The sequence below is a fragment of the Budorcas taxicolor genome, chromosome 1, assembly GCF_023091745.1.
Source record: "Budorcas taxicolor isolate Tak-1 chromosome 1, Takin1.1, whole genome shotgun sequence".
Lineage (NCBI taxonomy): Eukaryota > Metazoa > Chordata > Mammalia > Artiodactyla > Bovidae > Budorcas > Budorcas taxicolor.
Genome location: NC_068910.1, coordinates 133,216,890 through 133,239,589, shown reverse-complemented (window position 1 = coordinate 133,239,589; position 22,700 = coordinate 133,216,890). Strand labels below are relative to the sequence as shown.

Below are 22,700 nucleotides of genomic sequence, written 5' to 3'. Positions count from 1 at the left end.
CTAAATAATGAAATTTTATCTCTTTGTTTGGAAACCAACATAGTTTCATCTCATTAAGAAGATGGATGCTACATGTAAGCTACTTGAGTTTTTTTCTTCATATTTTGCTAAGTAATTTTTTATGCTGGCTAAAACTCAGTGAAAATATAAAAATCTAGTTTTTAATATATAATAAATGATAGAATCTATTTAAATGCAAACTAGGAAACTAAACAGAAACATTTTTATCCTTTTCTTTTAAATATGGGGATAGCTAAAAGATTATTATTGTTTTGTTCTGTTTTTAATAAAGCATAAGCTATTAAGAGAGCAAGGATATTAAATAATAATCCTGGACTTATTTCCTTCATTTGCCACATTTAGCAACAGCATCTGATTTAGAGTTTTAACTTTCAAACCAACTTACCACCTAGTGTTAGAATTTTATGCTATCTGTAATTTAAATTATATAGGTTTTAATTTGCTCATATTCTGGTTTGGATGACTTGATTGAGAGGACAGAAGACAACTAAATGATTTTCTTTTCTAAGTATGCACATTCCAGCATTACCTGTTGTCCCCTGCATCCCGCTTGTATACTGCATTAACCCATCCGTGAATGCCTATGCCCTAAAGAATACCAACAGCCTCCTTGTCCGAGAAGCTTGCTACATCTGAAAACTTGCTGTGCAGTCAATTCCACAACAAAATGTTATGTGTGTTATAGTGTAAAGAAGAAGTTTCAATTCAGGAGACTTGGGTTCTACTATCGACCTGCTTTATAAACGTTGACAAGTCCATTAATGGTCTGAACCTCAGTTTCCTTATCTGTGAAATGGGGATAACAATTTACACTATTTCAACCTTAGCGTAATAGTGAGATTAAAATAAGACAATGAATTTCATGCTTCGGTCATTGCTACATACCAGATAGATTTTTAAATCTATATAGTGAGCATATTCTATTGCACATATTTCCCTAATGTTTGTGTCAGAGCAGAGAACAGATGAAAGGTGTAGATTTAAAATTGCACAATCTTTACCCTACTGAAAAATCACTGTGGGCTCATGGAAATTACACCTGAAGTTCATACACAAACATCCACAGCCCACCCCTGCCGGAGACATGCTCCCAGAACCTCCACAGGGCACTAGACAGACCAAGGACACCTGTGCATCTCCCCACTGCCCCCACCCTGACACACACACGGGGTGAGAAAGAGAGGGAGAGAGGGAAGGAGAGAGAGAAAGAGAGAACGAAAGAAAGAAAGAGCCTTTGCTTACACAGGACTCAAAGCCCTGCATGTTCTCTCAGGGTCATGCCTGAGGGCACTGTCCCCTCCTGGCCTCCCTGCGTAGCCCAAACACTGGAACAGTGATCTAACCCTCTCCTGCCCTCCCCCTTCCCCATCCTCTCTGCCATATCCCAACCTTTCACTATTACAGACTCAATCACTTTGACTCGTAACAGTTTTTCACCCAGGAGAGACTCCTATTAAAATGCATCATTCCTGCAACCCCTCCTAGAATTGGTTTATCCCGGGCACAGAAACAGTTCATTAAGAAAGCAAGGTCCTTTGTGAGCATGACTCAGGGATGGGATCCTAAAATGGGGTGGCAGAGGAGCCCTAGACCGAAAGAGACAGGCCCTAAGATGGCAGTGGGAGGGAACCAAGGGCAAATTTCCCCACTTTACAACTCTGCTTTCACACAACTCTGCCTGACCCCGGGTATATGTCTTCAGGCAAACAGGGAAACACACAGACTCCATGTGTGTGTTCTGGCCTAGGACCCTTGTTGTTGTTATTCAACAGCCCAGTCTTGTCCAACTCTTTGAGACCCCATAGACTGCAACACACCAGGCCTCCCTGTCCCTCACCATCTCCTGGAGTTTGCCCAAGTTCATGTTCATTGCCGTCCAGCCATCTCATTCTCTGATGTCCTCTTCTCCTTCTGCCCTTGATCTTTCCCAGTATCAGGGACTTTTCCAATGAGTTGTCTGTACACATCAGATGACCAAAACACTGGAGCTTCAGCTTCAGCATCAGTCCTTCCAGGGAATATTCAGGATTGATCTTCCTTAAGACTGACTGGTTTGATCTCCTTGCTGTCCAAGGGACTTTCAGGAGTCTTCTCCAGCACCACACTTCGAAGGCATCAATTCTTTGGCATTTTGCCTTCTTTACAGACCAGCCCTCACAATCATATACGACCACTGGGAAGACCATAGCCTTGACTATACAGACCTTTGTTGGCAGAGTAATGTCTCTTTTCAACACACTGTCTAGGTTTGTCATTGCTTTCCTGCCAAGAAGCAATCTTCTGATTTCATGACTGCAGTCACCATCCACAATGATTTTTGAGCCCAAGAAGAGGAAATATGTCACTATTTCTACCTTTTCCCCTTCTATTTGCCACGAAGTAATGGGGCCAGATGCCATGATCTTACTTTTAATATTCAGTCTTAAGCCAGCTCTTTCACTCTCCTCCTTCACCCTTATTAAGAGGCTCTTTAGTTCCTCTACACTTTCTGCCATCACAGGGGTATCATCTGCTTATCTGAGGTTGTTGATGTTTCTCCCACCCATCTTGATTCTGGCTTGTAACTCATCCAGCCTGCATTTCTCATGATGTGCTCAGCATATAGGTTAAACAAACAGGGTGACAGCACACAGCCCTGTCCTACTCCTTTCTCGATCTTGAACCAATCAGTTGTTCCATAAAGAGTTCTAACTGTTGCTTCTTGACTCATACAGGTTTCTCAGGGGACAGGTAAGATGGTCTGGTATGCTTCCCGCAGCTTGTCATGATCCACACAGTCAAAGGCTTTAAGTATAGTAGATGAAACAGAGATAGATGTTTTTCTGAAATTCCCTTGCTTTCTCTATAATCCAGCCAAGTGTTGGCAATTTGATCTCTAGTTCCTCTTCCTTTTCTAAACCCAGCTTAGACATCTGGAAGTTCTTGGTTTGCATAATGCTGAAGCCTAGCATGCAAGATTTTAAGCATGACCTTTCTAGCATGGGAGATGAGTGCAATTGTCTGATGGTTAGCACATTCTTTTGGCCACCTCATGCGAAGAGTTGACTCATTGGAAAAGACTTTGATGCTGGGAGGGACTGGGGGCAGGAGGAGAAGGGGACGACAGAGGATGAGATGGCTGGATGGCATCACCAACTCGATGGATGCGAGTCTGAGTGAACTCTGGGAGTTGGTGATGGACAGGGAGGCCTGGAGTGCTGCAATTCATGGGGTCGCAAAGAGTCGGACACGACTGAGCGACTGAACTGAGCTGAACTGCACTGACCCTTCTTGGGAATTGGGATGAGGATTGACCTTTCTCTTGTGGCCACTGCTGGGTCTTCCAGACTTTCTGACATAATGAATGCAAAATCTTGATGGCATCTACCTTGAGGGACCCTTAAGACCCTTCAATCTTTGTTTTCAATTATCTGCTCATCTAGGATTGAGCTTTCCTGCTTTTACAAAGCAGGATAGAGAAAGAAAAGGTAAAGGACCCCAAGATGTGGACCTAGTTTGTAGCTCCCCAGAATTCCTTACTGAAGGGAGTTTGATACCTCACCTCTTCTGTATCCTGCAGGCCTGCAGACCATAACGAGCTCAGGGTTCTGGGAGACAGTCTTTCACTGATGTCTATAGACAGGGAGGTAGTTGGGACTTGTGCCTGACAGACAGTTAATAAATACCTACTGAAGGAGAGAAGGTGTTCTGGGCCCTGTCTGTTCTTCTTTAGGCTTTTGGAATGACAGCAGGCATAGTTGTATATATGGTACAAGAAAGAAGTCATTTTTATCTATCACCATAAATCCAGCTCTTCTCAGAGGATGGCTCAGCCTGGTTACCTGGGAGACCCCAGCACTGTAGCCTCAGGAATCAGTCAGGGCACCAAACAATATCACAGGCCAGGCTGTATCTCTGACCTGCAGACATGCTATTGATGCTCTAGCATAGTTCTTACCCACTCTGACCCTCAATTCCCTAATTCCCAGATCTCAGATCTAACATCCTAACATGCTACTCACATCTAGAACTGTCCAGTTTCTCTATAAAACAAATGTCCCTGTTTGCTCCCATTGTGAGCAGGGAGTTAATAAAACCCTTTCCCCTTGCGTATGCTAATCTGACCTTCAGTTAACACCCTAGTTCTGTTTCCCTGGAAACAGATAAAGATAGTATGTGCCAACATGTTACTAAATCATGTTGCCAATGGTTAAAAAAAAAAAAAAAAAAAAAACCACTCCCGACTGGTAAACTGAATCTGGATTGGAAAGACTATCAATGAACTATAAATAACTGGTGGGGATAATGTCCCTTGATCGTCCCTGAAGGGGGTGACTGTTGTAACTGGTGTGTCCACTGCCAGAACCCTGGAAGCTGTGCCAATAGAGTTGCTATAAGAGATACTGGCTCATGTGAGACATGTGTTGTCGAGCCGTGAGAGCTTCTGTGGCTGCCCACCATGGACCTTGTCTCCTTGCACCTGAGCTGGCCTGCTGCAAGGACTGTACTGCGAGGAAACCACAGCTCCCACCTTATATTGTCCTGAGTGGATCAGTACCAAAGGTGGCCCATAGCAGTCTTTGAGTCTGAATGCTCAGTGGCGTCTAAGAAGACTCCTTAGTATGTGTGGTATCCAGATTGCACAGCCAAATCCTGTGTACATAGTCTCTCTTTGTCTTCCCTTTCCCCATGCTCCTTTCTCACTTTCAACTTCTCTCAATAACAGCAGTAATAATGGTAATAACAACAATAATAGCAACTAATATTTGCTAAATGCTCATCCTGGTGGCTCAGTCAGTAAAGAATTGGCTTGCAATGTGGGAGACCTGGGTTCGATCCCTGAGTTGGGAAGATCCCCTGGAGGAGGGCAGGGCAACCCACCCCAGTATTCTTGCCTGGAGAATGTCCCATGGACAGAGGAGGCTGGTGGGCTACATTCCATGGGGTCACAAAGAGTCGGACATGACTAAGTTACTAAGCACAGCACAGCACATTGTGCCAGGCACAGTTCTAAGCATTATTAACATATAACTCATTTACTCCTCTTAATAACATCCTAATTATCTCTCCAATATTGACCCCAAACATTATCATCTCCATTCTACAAATTGAGAAACTAAGGTACAGAGAGGCTAATTAACTTGCCCAAAGTCACAAAGCTAATAAGTGGCAGAGCTAAGATTCAGACTCAGGAGGCCTAATTCCAGTGCTGATATTCTTAACCCTGTTGCTCTACCTTCCAAAATGCTCAAAGCTTCATTTCTGTCTACCCTTCTCTTTTTCACCAAACTTTCAGAAGTACATTTGGCCCCTTGGCTGCTTCTGTTCTTCCTCCTTCCACTTCCTCTTTAACCTCTTGTAATATTTTCTACCTTTACTGCTTTCCTAAGTCTGCACTCACCATGAAAACTGCCTCTTTCTTTCTGAGGTCTTGACCCTTCCCTTGATCTTACATCAGAATCCAGTGCCGTCATTTCTGCCGTCCTTTCGACGGGCTCTGACCCTCTACCATCGGCAGGCCATCCGGCTGCAGACACGATCAGCTTTCTCCTCCTGCTTTCACAAGTCTCTACCCAACACTAATTTCTCTCAGGAGAATCAGGGCTTCACAGACTCAGGCTCTCTTGACACACCACATCTAGTCTCAGCATGACAAAAACAATAGAACACTCCAATTTCAAAAGCTCACCAATTCTTCAGTTCTACACTGATTTATCTAAACTTGCCTCCTAATTCTCTGCTGCCCCTTTATGGCTGTCCTTCATGTCCTTCACACCCTCACTGGAACCATCTCAACCCTTAGCCCTCTGTCTTTCATTCATCAGCTTTGTCCATTTGAAAATCCATTCAGGCTCACATTTTCAACAATCCAAATATTTTTTCCTGTTTCATATGCCACATCTTGTGCCAAGTACGTTCACAGACTTTCATGTTTAGTCTTTATGCTGCTGCTGCTGCTGCTGCTAAGTAGCATCAGTCGTGTCTGACTCTGTGCGACCCCACAAATGGCAGCCCACCAGGCTCCCCTGTCCCTGGGATTCTCCAGGCAAGAACACTGGAGTGGGTTGCCATTTCCTTCTCCAATGCATTAAAGTGAAAAGTGAAAGTGAAGTCGCTCAGTTGTGTCATAATAATGCAAAAATGAGGTTTTGTTAATTTCGTTTTCGACATAGTGAAAACTCAGTACAAAGAGCTGAAGTAAATTGCCCAAGATTACACAGTTTGTAAGTGATGGAGATAAATCCAGAATCTAGTGTCCATCTGAACCTAATTTCCTCTCTTCCAGGGTGCTCTCTAACCTCAACTTCCCTGATAACTGACAAGAAGAAATATGTGGCTCTGCACAATGAGCTTTACACACATTATCTCAAGCCTCAAAACAGCCCTATAAGTTAGATACCACCATCATCACCTTTCTCTAGAAGAAACTGTTTGAGAGATCAAATAATTTGGCCAAGGTTGCACAGTCGGGGTGCATATTAAAGCAAAGTCTATATGACTTCAAATTCCATGCTTTTAAACTACTATCCAATTGTCTCCCAAATGCACACACTTTTGGATTATTCCTAGTCATAGTCACCTGGTGCCCATGAATTCAGTATGAATACCCCCTTGCTGTAGCATCAGCATCTCAAACTACTCCGCCTGCTCTGTGAAAACTCTTACCTTCTCTTGACCCCCCATATCTTCACCCTGCCCCCCTGAAGTTGATTCATTGTCTTTCTTCAAATCATTCTGAAATGTACCCTGCACTTTCCACTGCTATGGATACTCACCGCTCAGCCCCTCCTGCCAAGATTACTGTAATTACTCCCTTACTGGTTTCCCTGACTCTGTTTTCTTCTTTATACCAAGCAATCTGCTCCACCAGGCTCACTGCTCTGATATACTACTTTTACCCTGTCATTCCCCCAGTCCAAAAAAAAAAAAATCCCCTACAGAATTATTGTTGCTATCTATTATCTATAATCAAAATCTAATCTCCTTATTCTGGCATGCAAGGTGCCTCCCCCCCCCATGCCCAGTTGGTCCATATCTGCCCTTCTCCCTATTCTTTCACTCCACTGTATGTATCAAGCATCCTTTCCTGCCATATTCTATTCAGCACCATGCAAATAAATCACACCATGCTCACTGCCACCCCCATATATGTGTTCACATCTCTCCTTCCATATCCAAATATCCGATTTACTTCCACCCTTCAAAATGTACTGGAAGTCTCCTTTCCTTGCAATGATTTCTTTGACCAACTGAGCCCATACTGATTTCTCTTTCCTCCAAGTTCACTGCCCAAGTATGTACCATAATTCACAAACCTAACCTTCATTCAGAACTACCTAAAGTGTTTTCTTAAAAAAGTATAGCTTCCTAGGCCCTATCCTTGAGATTCTGATTTAGCAGGAACTCTGCAGGTAAATCTGATGCCCTTGCATTTTTATTTAAACAGTTCATGTAGACATATAGTCTGTTTTTGACGGGGTAGCTAGCAGGGAACTTAACTCTACCATATGTACACTAGTTAAAAGCATTGGTTGACAACCAACATAAACCACTGATCCTTGATGGAAGGGAAACATACAAGTAAGCCCCAGGTCCACCCTGGCTTTCTCCCTGAGGGTATTTTCCAAACTATGAAGCCAAGAAACAGGAGCTGAGCAGAGAGCAGCAGTCTTAATGGCTGTAATACAACAGAGACTAGACTTCGGGGCTGGTAGGGTGTTTGCAATTATGGTGATAGGAAATTAGAGAGGAGGGAGCTAAGAAAACGAGACCTAAAAATGTTCACCAAATTTCCTTTAGGTCCTTGGCCAAATCCTAAGCTGTGCATAGGCAAGGTGAGATTCCAGAAGGTCTAGGAGAGAATAGCTGTGGTATGTGGAAAACTGAAGAGAAACATCAGGGGCTACAGTGCTGAGGAAATGTTATGAGTTCTAAATCAGACAGTGTGAAGAGACTTTGGTGAACTCTGGACACTCAACTGGGACCCCAAAAAGACCAGACTGTAAGAGTAAGAACTGCATCCTAAGAATACGGGCTATATCCTAGAATTAAAGAAAAGATGGAAGTAGATATGTCATAGCAAAGCCTAAACCAAGGCTCAACAGGATCACAATCTGTAGTTTAACTGCATCCCAGAACAAAACTTAACAAAAGTTAGAGGAGGATAACCTAATCAAGAGGCTGTACAATACATCATCTATAACAACCAGTAGATTATTCAACATATGAAGGAGAGAAAATTGACTAAGAATAAAAGAAATTAAAGTCAATAGAAACTGAACCTGAGATGATTAGGCTATAATTTAGCAGACAGGACTTTCGAAAGAACCATGATTAACATCTTCAACAAAATAGGAGGGAAAGGCACAAAATGAGTTAAAAGGGGAACATAACAACAGAGTCCAGTGTTCTGTTTCTTGTAGCCAAAAGCATGCCGACATAAACAGTCACGTGCTCAGGATGCTTAGCACACTATTTTATTCACTTATTGAGCGCCCACTGTATTCCAGATATTGGATTAGAGACTAATGAGGAAAAATCAAGGTCAGAGTCTAGTGAGGGAGGCAAATATATTTGATAGTCTCTCACTTTTAACTGTGAAAAGTACTATGAAAAGTGTATATGCCCTGGAGAAGGAAATGGCAATCCACTCCAGTATTCTTGCCTGGTAAATCTCATGGACACAGGAGCCTGGCGGGCTACAGTCCATGGGGTTGCAAAGAGCTGAACATGACTTAGCAACTAAACAAGAACAACAAATACATGTCTATATAACTGATTCACTTTGCTGTATACCTGAAACTAATACAACATTGTAAATCAGCTGTACTTCAATAAAAATTTAAGAAATAGAAAAAAAAAAGGCAAAGGTCAAAAGGCAGAAGTAGATCTTTATTTAGTGGCAGTGAGGAACCACTGAAGGAAACTAGTAAGGTTAAATTCACTTCTAACCCTAAATAGGTCTCTGCACTGAAGCCCTCAACACACAGTCATTTATCTCATTTGCAAAGAAGAGTCCAAGGCAGCCACCACGATCTCACAAAAAATCAACTAACACATTACAGGCTTCTCCATGACTGAGGGGTCTCACCACCACCACCCAGCCCCCTGCCTCCCTCCTTCCCCTTCTTTTTCTTAAAAACCCTTCAACATCTGAGATGAAGAAGATAAATATAAAGAAGGAGATACAGATGCCATAAGAAAGGTGCCTGGCACAGGGCATGACACACAGTAGACGCTGAACACATGTTGGTTCCTTCCCACTTTCTTCCCCTCCTTATCCTGCCAGACAGGATAGGCTGCCAGTCACAGGTAGTTGTTTTCTGACTAAAGAAACCCAGGCTACAACTCTTCACACTCAAATCACACACTGTCCTAGAAAATCAGCACACTCCTATTAGGCCTGAAAAGGTCACTCTCTTCAGACTTGCCCTCCTCATGCTAAGTGAGGTAATGAAAAGTTTCACCAAGTCGATTATTAATATAAATGTTTTCAGAATTTGAATAATGTTTTTATTCTTTGCATTTTATTTCCAGTCTGCTTGCCTGGATGGACTAAATTTCCTGCAGTCCTGGCAACACACACACTACCCCACTGTGGGAAGGAACGGTCACCCAGGAGCCAGCAAGTCAAGCAGAGGAGAAACGGGACCAACCAAGCCAGGAGTCAGCTCGGGGAGCCTTGGGATATTGACTCTGAGTGGCCAAATTCCTTCCATCTGAACCACAGATGATGATAAAATATTTTCAGGACCAGCGTGAGGGAATGTTTACTCACTTCCCAAAATGTAAAATTGAAGAGGTCAAACTCAATTTAATTCAAGCTGAGAAAATAGTGCCCAGCTTTATCCCAGAGCTAAATTTAGGCATAAACCGAGTTCTGGCCCTGGCAAGTTAATTTATATGAGCTAATGCTTGTTCCTGGCCTACAAGATATACTCAATAAATGGTAACTATTATTGTTACTGCAAAAATGGAGTGTCTGTTGGATGTTCTCACCCAGTCCTCCCACACATCCTAAAATCAGCTGTGGCAATTACTTGCACATCTGGGGAAAAAATTCCACGTGGACTGAGGAGGAGGTGGCCTCCCCTTCAGGAGTCCCTCTCCGAGAAAGGGGGCAGATGCTATGCTGGAAGGGGTCTGGACTAGGTGAGCTTGACTCTGAGCAGAGGAAGAAAGCTAGCCCTCTCCTCTTCCCTTCTCCCCTCTTCCTACGGCAACAATGAGGCTGAGAGGTGGGAGACCACTAGGGAGCCAGGCTCAGCTACCTGCTGGAGAAGATGCTCTATCATGCTTCCAGCTTCCGACCCCACCTAGCAGAATATACTCCATAGGAACTCAGGAAAGACTTAGGAAGGAAGAGCCCAACTTCAAAACCCTCCATTTCCTTAACAACCTCATTCAGAGGACTAAGGTAAATTCTTGTGTTTAGATAATGCCACTGTCCGTAAGAGTAGAGCAGAAATGCACTAACCAGGTAACTCCTGGTAATGTTTTCAATAACCTTCATCACCACTTCTTTGACTTTTCCAATGCCTTAAGAGAAACCAACACTTGAAATAAGTCATTTATCCTTATTCCAAAGTGCTTTTGGGCTTTCTTTTCACCGCCTTAACACCCTAACATAAAAGTCTTGTGGTTCCCTTAGTTCTCCTTCCTCCTTGACCTCCAATTAACCACCATGTCCTGTTTTCTTTCCCTTAGACTATCTCCAGGGCTTGCCCCTCTCCTTTCCTCTCTCCCTGTCAACTCATCTGCTCACATTTGGATTAGTATAAAAGGACAAGAATTGGTTTCCCTAACTCCAACTCTTTCTCTCCATTGCACGAGGAAACCTGTTAATTCCAACTTTTAAGCAACAGAATGAGAGTGACATCTCTTGAAACCACTCAACAGTAGGTGGTGCTCTTGTGCCAACTCAGAGCACTCACAAAAGTTCTGTTCTATCAGGCAGCCTATTGAGGGCCTCTGAGGAACACAGTTATCTCAGGCACTGGCCCTGACCTCTGGGAATGTGTAATATCACTGCATTGGGACAGGGCCAGTTTGATGGATAAAGACTCTGGAAAGTTGCCCAGAGGAGAGAAAGACCACTTCCATCAGAGGAGAGTGGGGAAAGTAGCTAGGCCTTCAACTAGGATAGGGTTTCAATAGGCAGATAGGAGGGAGGTCGGTATAAACACAGGTGTGGGAGGTGGGCCTCTGCAAAGCACAAAAGAGGTTTTCCTGATGCCGGGGCTGAAGGCCCAAGTCCAGTCTCATTCTCCATTCTAGGACCTTCTGGTTTGCACCTCCTCGGACACCTTGGGACAAGGGGTATCCCAGGGAAATCTTTTAGGACAGGACACATGCCACTCTCAGGTAAGACAAGTCAGTCCACCCATTTGCATGGAAGAAACCAACATCCCTTTTTTCTCTGTACCAAGAAAGGGCAAGAATGTAGCTTTCCTCCAGTCCCTGGTTGCTCAGGGAGTGGTGTGACTAGATTTCTGACCTCCTGTTGTGACTCCAGGTAATCGACATGGCATGGACACCCCTCCCTCCGCTGCCCTCCCCCTGCCTACAGCCCACACCCCTCCCCACGCTGAGCCTGAGCTGCAGCCGCACTGGACGGAACCTACTCTGTGCCTCTGAGGCTGCCATGCCTTTGCTCATGTTCTTCCCTGGCCTGCACCACAACCCAGGCTGAAGGTTTCCCCTCATGCTGTCCCCACAGCAGTGACAGGCTCTTCGGTCAGCTTTCCCTGTGCAGCAGCTGTTTGTCAGTGCCTCCCCGCTCTAGTGTGGTAATGCCTGACCCCAGTTCATCTTCCAATGGCCCGTTCCCAGTACAGTATCTGGCATTTGTTTAATTGGCTTGTCTTCAGCAACAGTGTTTTAGATCCTGCCAAACTGGGCACACACTTCTAACTTCCTTCCTCTAGCTTCCCCAGACACCAGGGCCCTACCTCACCTCTATGTTTTGCTGCCACATCTGCCCACTGTCTGCTCCAGTACCCATGTTGTGGATGACCCTGTACTCTCTGCCCTTCTTCCCATGCCCTGCAAGAAAGCCCCCCAACCCCCATGCCTCTTCCACCTTTGATGGCCCAGCTCCAACTGGTCTCCATAAACTTACCATCTGCTGAGCACCTACGGGGCTTCTGGCATACTAGATGCTTCAGATACATTTTCTATAATCCATACAACAATCCTAAAGCATGTATTAAAAATCTACATTTTACAGATAAAGAAACTGCTCAGAGAGGGCAAACTGGCCATAGATAGTCAATCAGCTAGCAAGTGGCTAGGCTGCGATTCAAAACTCGTCTCTGGTGATTGTAATGCCAGTGCTCTTTCTAGAAGTCTTGGCTGGGTCTTCTGGTGGCCTATGCACGCTGCCCTCCAGGGGAGGCCTGAGCCACACAGGGAACCACCCAAGGAGGGAAGCAAGACCACAAAACAAGACCACAAAAGGGAAGCGAAACAATCAGTTCTGAGAGAACGAATGCATCCTAGAAGGCTGGCGTAACAGGCTAGAGGAGGTGTGTGGGCACGGAGAAGAGGGTCACCAACAGGAGAGGAAGCAGAAGGGGCGCAGTAGGGAGGACAGAAGGTGAAGGGAAGGGAGGAAAGTGGGTTCTTCAAAGGAAAATGGCTGGGAAGAAATCTTGGGAAACAATTTGTTTATATCTCTGATGAGCGTCCTTCTTTCCTAGCTCATCTAAATTGCTGCAGACAGACACAGAGTAACAACCCAGATTCTGGGAAGTACTGTTCGCGTAGTGTCCCTGTTCTCAGTTCTGAAGGGTCATGTGGGGTCCACATGTAATGGGAGGCCACCTATGACACGTATGACAATTCAGGCTACTGCCAGCCCTCGTAAGAGACCTGGGAGGGTGGGGGGAGTCAAGCCTGCTGTGCCCAGTGTTCCTGCCGCTCCTTGCTCCACTGCTTCTCACACCCACTTCCCACGCAGGCCTGGCCACCTCAGCGGACACTGAGTACACGGTGTCCCGAGCATGAGGCAGAGTGAAGGACGGAGCGGGAGAACGGGTGCTAAGGAGGAGAAAAACAGCTTCAGGAGAAAACATGCACACAGGCATTCTGCAAAACACTGTGACATGGATTATTTTTGGAATCCAATGTTTCTAATGTTCAAGGGGAGGAAATGAAAACGAGTAAGTAGAGATTCCCAGGACCAACAGGCTGGAAATAATACAGGATGCAGTGTCCTGGGCTGGGTGGGACACAGACACACTTCCTTGCCCTGAGCTGAGCCAGGCAGTGGGAGGGGGCGGGGCAGTGGAACAGCCTCAGCAGGAGGGAGGCAGCAGGAGGGGCACCGGGGACCTTTCTCCGAAGGGAGCAGGAAGTTACAAGCCACCCAGCAAAGACTTCATCTCAAAGGTCATAGTTCTTGGAGGCCTCCCTCCCAACGCCAAGGGCTCAAGCAAATGAATCACAGAAACTTGTCAACATGCTCCCTAGAAGACCAACCAGTGCTTGCCCTCTTACCATAGCAGGGGTAAGGTCACAGGTCAGGTGACCACCAGCCTCCACTCCACCCCAGTCTCTCTAGCCACCTCCTAGGTTACTGGCCTAGGCCCTCTTTCTCCTGCAAGGCAAGGGCAAGATTGGTATTGGGTGGAGGTGGGGGGGTGGTGGTGGTGTGTGTGTATGTGCGTGTGTGTTGAGAAGGGGGAGGAATATTGGGGAGTGTGTGTGTGTTGGGGAAGGGGAGGAGTGTGGGGGGGGGTGTGTTGTGTGTGTGTTGGGGAGGGGGAAGAGTATTGGGGTTTGTGTGTGTGTGTGTGTTGTGTGTGTGTGTGTTGGGGAGGGGGAGGAGTATTGGTGTGTGTGTGTGTGTATTGGGGAGGGGGAGGAGTATTGGGGTGTGTGTGTTGGGGAGGGGGAAGAGTATTGGGGGTGTGTGTGTTGTGTGTGTATGTGTGTTGGGGAGGGGAGGAGTATTGGGTGTGTGTGTATGTGTTGTGTGTTGTGTGTGTGCGTGTGTTGGGGAGGGGGAGGAAGCCCAGCCACAGAACAGAGGGCCCACCTTCCCACTGCCTACCTGACACTATCCCAGGCATACCTCCCACCGTTGCCAAATCTCAACTTTCTCAAGTAAAATGGTGCTCACATTCACACCCCCCACCCTCCCTGACAGACAGGAGGCCAAATGAGGAGCCACCAACTGCGTGACTCTGGGTGGGTCTCTGCTCTGGGTCAAAGTTTTCTATGTAAAAGGAAGGGCTGGACCAGAAAATCTCTAAGGTCAGGGGTGTGAGAACACTTTAAAAACCGACATTCAAAAAAAGATTTCATATCATGACAACAATAGCACTTCAGTCTGACGAATGACACTGTTGGCTCAAGGCGTGTGGGGGTTGGAGAGGCGGCCAAGAGAAGAGGCAGTGAGCCAAGCGTGGGGCAGGGAGGGGAGCAGTGTGTTTCTTCCACCCTGGCCCAGTGGTCCTGGTCACCCCAGGCAGAATGAGATTTAGGCTCCTGCTTTGGGCTCTGGGGAGTGAACAGCAGTGTTTGCACCTGAGAGGGAAAGGGCAGGAAACAGCAGTGGGTGCTCTGTCCAGTGACAGGGCATCCTGTGGACGTCCTGAGCTGCTAGTACAGTTAACAGGACATACAAACAGCAAACACAACAAGCACAAAACCCTTAGTGCACTGTCCTGCTGCCCACCGTGATGCTCTTCACCCATCTTCTCAGGGTGACTAACATGAAAGAAACATCATTTTGTTTGCATAGACCTCAGAGAACATAAAAATGCATAGACATTTCTTGGATAAACCGCAGGAAGTTCTGGCTGCAAGCTTGTAAGAGAATATGACAAGTATGCTCTTTGCTCTCATGCATGGCAGGGGCTGACAAGTGTCTCAGGCGTAGCTCGTGCATGGGGAGGGGTGGTCACCTGCACCTGAGGAGCCTTGCTTTCCTCTGTGGCTGTTTCAAGGACAGACACTCCTTTTCCAGAGACTTTCCCTTTGGTAGCTCCCCCAACCCTGACTCATCAGATATGATCCCAATTTGACCTGGTGCTTCTCTCTTTTGCTTCACCCAGGGGCACCACACAATGTAGTGATCTTGGGGGGCCCTCATGAACCTTTATCATAATTGCCAACTTCTCTCAAAACTCAGTTCTTAACTTCATCCCATTAGGGACCATTGAAAATTATTTGGAGCAAGTTCATTTGAAAGGTAGCATCGATCACACTCTTTGAGGTCTCAGCAGGTACCTGATGACTAAGAAGTAAACCAGGATTGAAACAGCACAAGAAGGAAGGGAAGCCAAGGGTAAGGGAGCAGTGATTTGGGCGAGGCACAGGGCTGGGGCCTCCACACACACCATCGCATTCAATTTTCCTAACAACCCTGGGGAGCTTTCTTTTTTTAATCAGGAAAAGAACTCAACAAATCATGATTCTATTTGCTGAGAAAAGCTTCTCTTTCTCATTTTCCATCATCAACCAAAATGATACCTCTGAAGAGAGAAAAGTCAACTGTAGATACACAGGGGAGGATGAATACTAAAAAGGCAAAAATTACTGTACAATTGTTGAGCTGTGAAGGGGCTTAGACACCATGCAGTGTGGCAAGTCTCAAAGGAGAAAGAACTTTAGGACATTTGGGTCGGGGTGAGAGGGGTCTTTACTCAACCACTCTGGGGACTGTGAAACATCCCCATTACAAGACTACTCTTGACCACCACTCTAACTACTGTGACCACACACATGCCCCGCCCCCCTCTTTATCCCAGTGAAGGACATTTTCACAAACAGAGAGGATTGTACATAGAATAATATCGTGTGCAATCAGAAGAAAAAGTCAAAAGACACTGAGCTAGCCCAAATTCTTCATCTCTGTTTTGTTGGGAACATAACTGGGGGTCAGAAGTTAAAGATGTGCCTAAGATCTCCTAAGTGCTAAGTCTCCAGGCCACGTCGAAGCCCCCTCTCACAAGACTCTATTTCATCACAGATATGGCACCCATGAGTGTGAACAGAATTTCACCACACAAGGATGAATATGAAGGAACAAATTTAAAATTAGGTTCTCCAAAGGGAGCTTTCCTACAGGTGGCATGGTAAAGGCAGCCATTGAGGTCAGGATCCTCTAAGCAAACGAGAGATCCTCATCTGGGCAGGTGCCTTGGTCATGGAGGAGGCAGGCACCTAAATATCCTCCCAAGTGTGGTGATAAATACCTTGTCTTGGGTGTGTCCCACATGAAACAAATACAGCATGCGGTATAGACTGATAATAAGCACAGTTTTAATGCTGGAAGCCCACTGGATAGCTCTGTTCATTCTTTGGGGGATACTCCTGTCAGGAAGTGGAAATATATTCCTTCGTTCCGGAATGGCTTTGAACAAGATTAGAGGGCCTCCTGGATAGACATCAGTATAGCCTCCTTTATTCAGAAGCAAAGTAGATAAAGGTTTCTCCGTTAATTAAGTCAAGTTATGCCCTGGAGCCCTTCTAAGAGCTTCCCTTTCCCTACAAAGACTGGAAGATCGTAGGGAATCTTCCAGCAGGCATCTGGTACAGCAGCTTTGGTATTTTCTGATAGCTATGATCGGCATCAGCACATATATGGGCAGCAAGAGGTCACAATGGCGGGTGTCAAGATGACAAGGCTGGGCTTCCTATAGTGCCTGGAAGGTAAACTCTTGCATCTCACGGTCTCTCCCAATTCTACCATTCTAAGATGTACCCTAGGCATCCAGGAAAAGTGGGGAGCTAAGGAAGACACTCCCCTGAGCTGTACCCACCCTTCTCTTTTCCAAGGAGACATCTACCATGAGTCTGCTCAATGACTCGTAATAAACAAACTGCCCCCTAACGGGGAAGAGGCCTCCCTTCTTGCCAGTAATGGGATGTGATTGCAGGGCAGACACCTTCATCACACAGGATCCACTGCAGCTAGTGGGGCAAACAGCTGTGAAACAGGGCTGCAAAGAGAGTTGTAATCTGTGCCTGGCTAATGAGGAGCGACTGGACCATGTTCTGTGAACACAGTGGAGGACAGGCCCATTAGTTACAGACCAGAGGGCACAGGGCCCAGGCAGCGGCGCTCATCTTCCAACAAGATGCATTCTGCGTTACTCGAGTCACCTCTGAATTACCCAGCCCTCCCACCAATTGCTCATTAAGGCTTCCCAGTCATTTCCAAGCTGCAATATTTTCCTTTCCTAAGAACTCCTTAATCACAGAGGCTGTGCCTAGGACAGTGGGGTGTACACAGCAGACACAAGTAGTAACAAGTAGGACTTGATGACAACCTGCTGCTGAAAGACAGAAATTCTGGCTCACTCGTCTTTATCCAAGTGCCTTGTTTTGGGCTCATGACAGCTGCTCAGCAGACGTTTATTAAATGAATGGGTGGCCTGCCTTATGAATTATCTGTAAAACAGAGTCCCTCCTCCCTAAATGTTTAATTGGCAGAGAAAATGGCTCCTTTCTGGCCACCCCCGAGATGAGGGATGCATGGGGTCATTGCAGAGGTCAGGGGAAGGTGGTGAGGGGTGGTTTCACTTCTCAAGGCCAGCTGGCAAATGGGAAGTGCTGCCATTATTGAAGGCCTGGGAAACAAGCTGTCACCCACAGGGCGAGAGAGGAGACTGCGCCCACCCCTTTATAAAAATAGAAGCTGGGTGATCACCAGACTCCTCCAATTGCCAAGAGCTTCCCAGATCTGGAATCAGAGGCCTCCAACAAGCCTCCCACCAGAGAGGAGGCTAAGACATGGCTCACGCAGTAACTATTTCCTCAGGCCCTTGTTTAGATGCGGATCTGCTCACACAGCTCTTACCCAAACCACCATCCTCCTCACCCTCTTTCCAAAACACCAAATAAGTCAAGGGCTGAGGCCCTTAGTTCTGCACAGATATTTTAAATTAATCTTGAAGCAATTTAAAAGGATTATTTTTCTCCCCTGCCCCTCACCCAGCACATTTCTGTGGCAGCTAGGTCAAGCCTGAGCAGCTTTTTCACCACTGACTCAATATCAAAATATTCCTGGGTTGCCTTCTCCCCATCAGCCTTTCACTCCCTCCGTTTTTTTTTTTTTTTAATATTCCTCCTCTCCTCTGTACACACATACACACACACACGTGCACAAATATGCAAGCAAATACACTTCTCTTTAAGGTATGAGAATGGATCCTAACAGAGTCCACATACAGAATTCAGGGATCGTAGACTTCAATAGGGAAAAAAAATATGCTTTTATTTTTACCCACCTCTAACTAAAATATAGCATTCTCTTCAATTATGAACAAAGGCATCCAACTTCATTAATGTTATCAATACTTGGGCCTCTAGAATCAATAGAAACATACTCATTTTCATATCATATCAGGGTTGTTGCCCTGAAACATCATCTGTGGTCATCACTACTACAAAATTATGGTAGTTATAAGATTTCAAGTTGATCTTGTTGTTTAACATGCTCCTAAAGTACCACCTAAGTTGCTATACTTAAAAATTTTAGTAACTGTATTTCAATAATCATTTTCCAAGCCCATATGTAATTTTGTACATTTACAAATATTATTCTGAGAAGCAGTCCATAGTCTTCACCAGACCAAAGGGATCCAGAGTGCAGAAAGGTGAAGAGCCCCAGCTTAACCTAATGAACATTAGAAGGTGGGACTGAGATTTTCCCCAGAGTCATCCTGCACCAGGGGACTCAGGGACTAACAGGTAGAGCTCAGTGATAGCATACGGCAGGCCCCAGGAGTGGCAGGAGAGTAGGGTTATTGGATAAGAGCTTGGGTGGACTTTGGAGACAGACACAATATTGGCTCTGTTCAACTGGCAGTGTGATCTTAGGGAAGTTACTGTACCTCTCTGAGCTTCCATTGCCTCCATATGAGTTAAGAATAATACACCATACAATTCTGTGAGCATGAATTGTGAGGCAGCATTACACTTGGCTGACTGGTTCTAGGCTGACTCCAGGTCAGCCTTCTCTACCTGGGGGCTTCTGCGGTAAGGCACGTTATGCTGTTTTGTTTTGTAAACGGGCACTGTCTGGGCCCTTTTAGGCTTTCCATTTCCTGAACTTGAAGGATGCCGTGAAATGCCTCAAACTCAAACACATCTAGGCAGACCCAAGTCCCCTACCTCCCTGAAACAGGCACCCAGGCCAGGATGCAAAGCAGATCTCCTACCCCAGAGCAGAAAAAATCTCAAGTAAAAATGAAATGCTCCAGACCTTTCCAACACTGGTCACAGAGGCCAAAACACATGCCTCTGACTTTACAGAGTAGCTGACTCCTGACCTGCTGTCTCTTCTCACCTGGATATGAGCAGGGGGTTCTGCAGTCCATGTGCTCCAAACCTCAGGCCCAGGCCAGGCTAGGGTCAGACTCAGGCTGCCTGGCCACTGGGTCAAGAGTCCTCAGGAAGGCCAGAGGAAACCCTGAAACTCCAAAAGTTGTGCAAGAAACTCCTATCTCTTCCAAACTCTGTCTTAAATGATGTGCAAAAGTTCTGTTGTAGAAAGGGGTCATGTACTCTTTTAAAATTATACATATTGATTTTCATCTGATTATAAATTATAAAAGATTGGAAAGTACAGAAAACTTATACAGAGAGATTAATCATAATCCTTGCCCCTGGAAATAAAAAGTATTAATGGTGAATGTTTTTCCAGCTATACTTATATTGGCACACTTATTATATAAACTAGGATCATAATTATATAGTTTTGTATCTTGATTTCATCACTTAAAATACCTAGAGACATTTTCAGTATAGGCTCATAAAAGACACAAAACTGTTATATCAGGCACTGTCTGTAAGACTCAAGGTTACTGAGAGTCATGGTGTTCCTACTAGTGATATTATGCATTTAAATTTTATTCCCAGAAAATTGATAAGAGAGCCCCTTTCACTCCTCTTAAAAGTATATGCAACAGTCAACTCTCTTCTTTAGCTCAGAGAGCATCTAGAGAAGATACTTTCCATCCTTAGCAAAGAGGCACTATAGGGTATTTTCCTTTTTCACTTTTCTCTTTTTCACTGATAAGGGGAAAGCTTTGAAAATTTACTGCTGGAAAAAATATCATGCTTGAGAAAATGTGCAGCAGTGAGGAAAACCCTCCAGAAATAAAGTGGTATGGCGGGAAGAGAGCACTGGACTTCAAATGGAAGAGAGCTAGATTCCCATGTCAAGCTACCATTGTAGCCCCAAGATCAAAGAACACCCAACATCACCCACTCGGAGGGCCAAAGGACTGTACAGACTAAATGAGACTGTATGCAGAAGTGCTTTGTCAACAGTCAAGTATACTGCAGGGCAATAATCACTAAGTCGTGTTGCAACTGGTAAGAGCATTGTTGCTTCTGTTGCTCGGCCAGCTTGAACCATTCACAGCATGCCCCAAGAGGGGCAGTGTCTAACAGTGCAAAAGTGGGGAGTCTGCAGCCATGCTGCACCTCCTAGTTTGGCCAAGATATTTAGCTTCTCAGTTTCTTCATCTGTAAAATGGGATGATGATGACATACCTACCTCGTAGGACTCTTAACAGATTAAAATGCATTAATTTACACATGGTGCACAGAACAGTACCTGATACATAATAAACACCACACAAGGGGAGCTTTAAAAAGTGGGACTAGCAGAATCTGTGTGTGCCCCCACCCCAGTCCTACTCAGGCTTGGACGGCACCCTCCTACCTTTTCAGCGTCCTGCTCGAAGAGCCGCAGCTGGAAGCACTGGTCTAGCTTGAGCTTGCGCACATGCCACATCTGGTGCAGGTGCTGCCGGGTGGAGTGCAGCTTGTCCAAGAGGCTGGTGATCTTGGGCACCAAGCTCTGGAAGTCGGCACTGCCCGGGATGCAGTTGCGCCCTGAGAAGCCGTCACTGCAGCGGATGCACTGCAGCAGTCGCTGCCCCTCCCGGTCCAGCTCCTCCACAGGCGCCTTCAGCACCTTCTTCTTCAGCTGTGTGTGTTCATCAATTAGCCGCCTCGAGCCCTCCACGTCCACGGGGAACTCCTTCCGGGCCAGCATCTCCTGCAGGTCTTCAAGGCGTGAGAGCAGGTGCACGGCGCTGTTGAAGAACTCCTCCAGGGAGAGCCGCAGCTCGATCCACTCCTCGTGGTTGTAGTCCAGGGAGCCATCGAACTCCTCCGTCAGCTGGGAGGGGTCCACCAGCTTCGTGAGGCCCTCCACGGACACCATGCTCGTCTGGGATGGGCAGACACAGAGAGGGAGACTCAGTGATGCAGGGGCAAGTCCAGGGAAGACCCCCAGGGGAGCCGTGGGCAGGAAAGAGAAAGTCAAGAGGAAAGGACAAGGTACGTCCAGAAAATGACCAGACCCTGCCTGGAAAAGGGCAAGTGGGAGAATGTGCAGCCTCCTGATCAGATGTCACAATCAGCCAAGGTCAGTAGTTTCAACAGACTAGCTGACTGGCTCAAAAGTCTCTTCACCTGCCACCATTTGCCACTGAAGGAATGACTGTCTTCATGTCCCTACTGTCCTCATTTTCCTCTTCCCAAGTCCACCACAACAGGATGCTAGAAGCTGGGAGAATAGACTGAATCTAGTTCCAGGGGCCTAGTTCTCAATAGCTTTAAAACCCAGGATCCTGTCCTCATGGGTGGATTAAACAGTGAGGGTCAGTTTTGAGCTGCAAGGGTCTCAGAGTTGATCTTCCTGTCTCTGTTCACGAGCAGATGCCCTTCTCTGCTGCAGAGAACAGACAGGGCTTGGGGACAGGGAGTCTGGGCCCCCCATTTTCTCTGAGCCCCCTACAAGCTCTTAGAGAGTAGAATAGAGAAGGTTTGCCTCTGGGACGCAGAGCAGCAAGTGATGGCACAGGCAACCACCCGAATTTACCAAGAAAGATCTTTTCCTTCCTTCAGGATTACCTGATTCTGTTTCCTGGAGAAGGAGAGGCAACTAGAGAATATCTAGATCCAAGGTCCAACCCTACAATTAACAACTGTGCAAAGTAGGTAAACCAAGTTTGCAGAGCTTCTGCTCCTCCCACTGTATAATGGAGATAATGGAGCCAGCACATGCTCCGACGCTGTTAGTGCTCATCAGGATGACCTCAAGGTTGCATCCTTTCTGAAGCCCTTAAATGCAGTTCATGCCCTTCTGTCTAGCTGATCTTTGAGCATCTCCTCCTCTTCTTCCTTTCCCCTCTATCTCCTTCCAAAGACACAGAAAGGGGCTCTGATACTGGACTGCTCATCAGAGCACCCTGGCAATTTTACAAAAACACTGATGCTCAAATCCTTGTCCCGAGAAACCCTCATCTAGTTGGCCTGGACTGGAACTTGGGCATGGGTAGTTTTAAAAGCTCCTAATGTGCAATCTTGGAAAAGTTATGACCAACCTAGATAGCATATTGAAAAGCAGAGACATTACTTTGCCGACTAAGGTCCATCTAGTCAAGGCTATGGTTTTTCCTGTGGTCATGTATGGATGTGAGAGTTGGACTGTGAAGAAGGCTGAGCGCCAAAGAATTGATGCTTTTGAACTGTGGTGTTGGAGAAGACTCTTGAGAGTCCCTTGGACTGCAAGGAGATCCAACCAGTCCATTCTGAAGGAGATCAGCCCTGGGATTTCTTTGGAAGGAATGATGCTAAAGCTGAAACTCCTGTACTTTGGCCACCTCATGCAAAGAGTTGACTCATTGGAAAAGACTCTGACGCTGGGAGGGATTGGGGGCAGGAGG

General features: G+C 46.0%; 1 protein-coding gene across 1 annotated transcript in view; it reads right to left on the bottom strand.

Annotated features, from left to right (window-relative positions):
- The window catches only part of KALRN (kalirin RhoGEF kinase), a 694,022-nt gene that overhangs the window by 424,440 nt on the left and 246,882 nt on the right, over nt 1-22,700 (bottom strand). Inside the window, exon 5 of the mRNA XM_052653860.1 lies at nt 20,687-21,199. Coding sequence (XP_052509820.1) covers nt 20,687-21,199 — 513 coding nt within the window. The remainder of the gene's footprint in view (nt 1-20,686; nt 21,200-22,700) is intronic.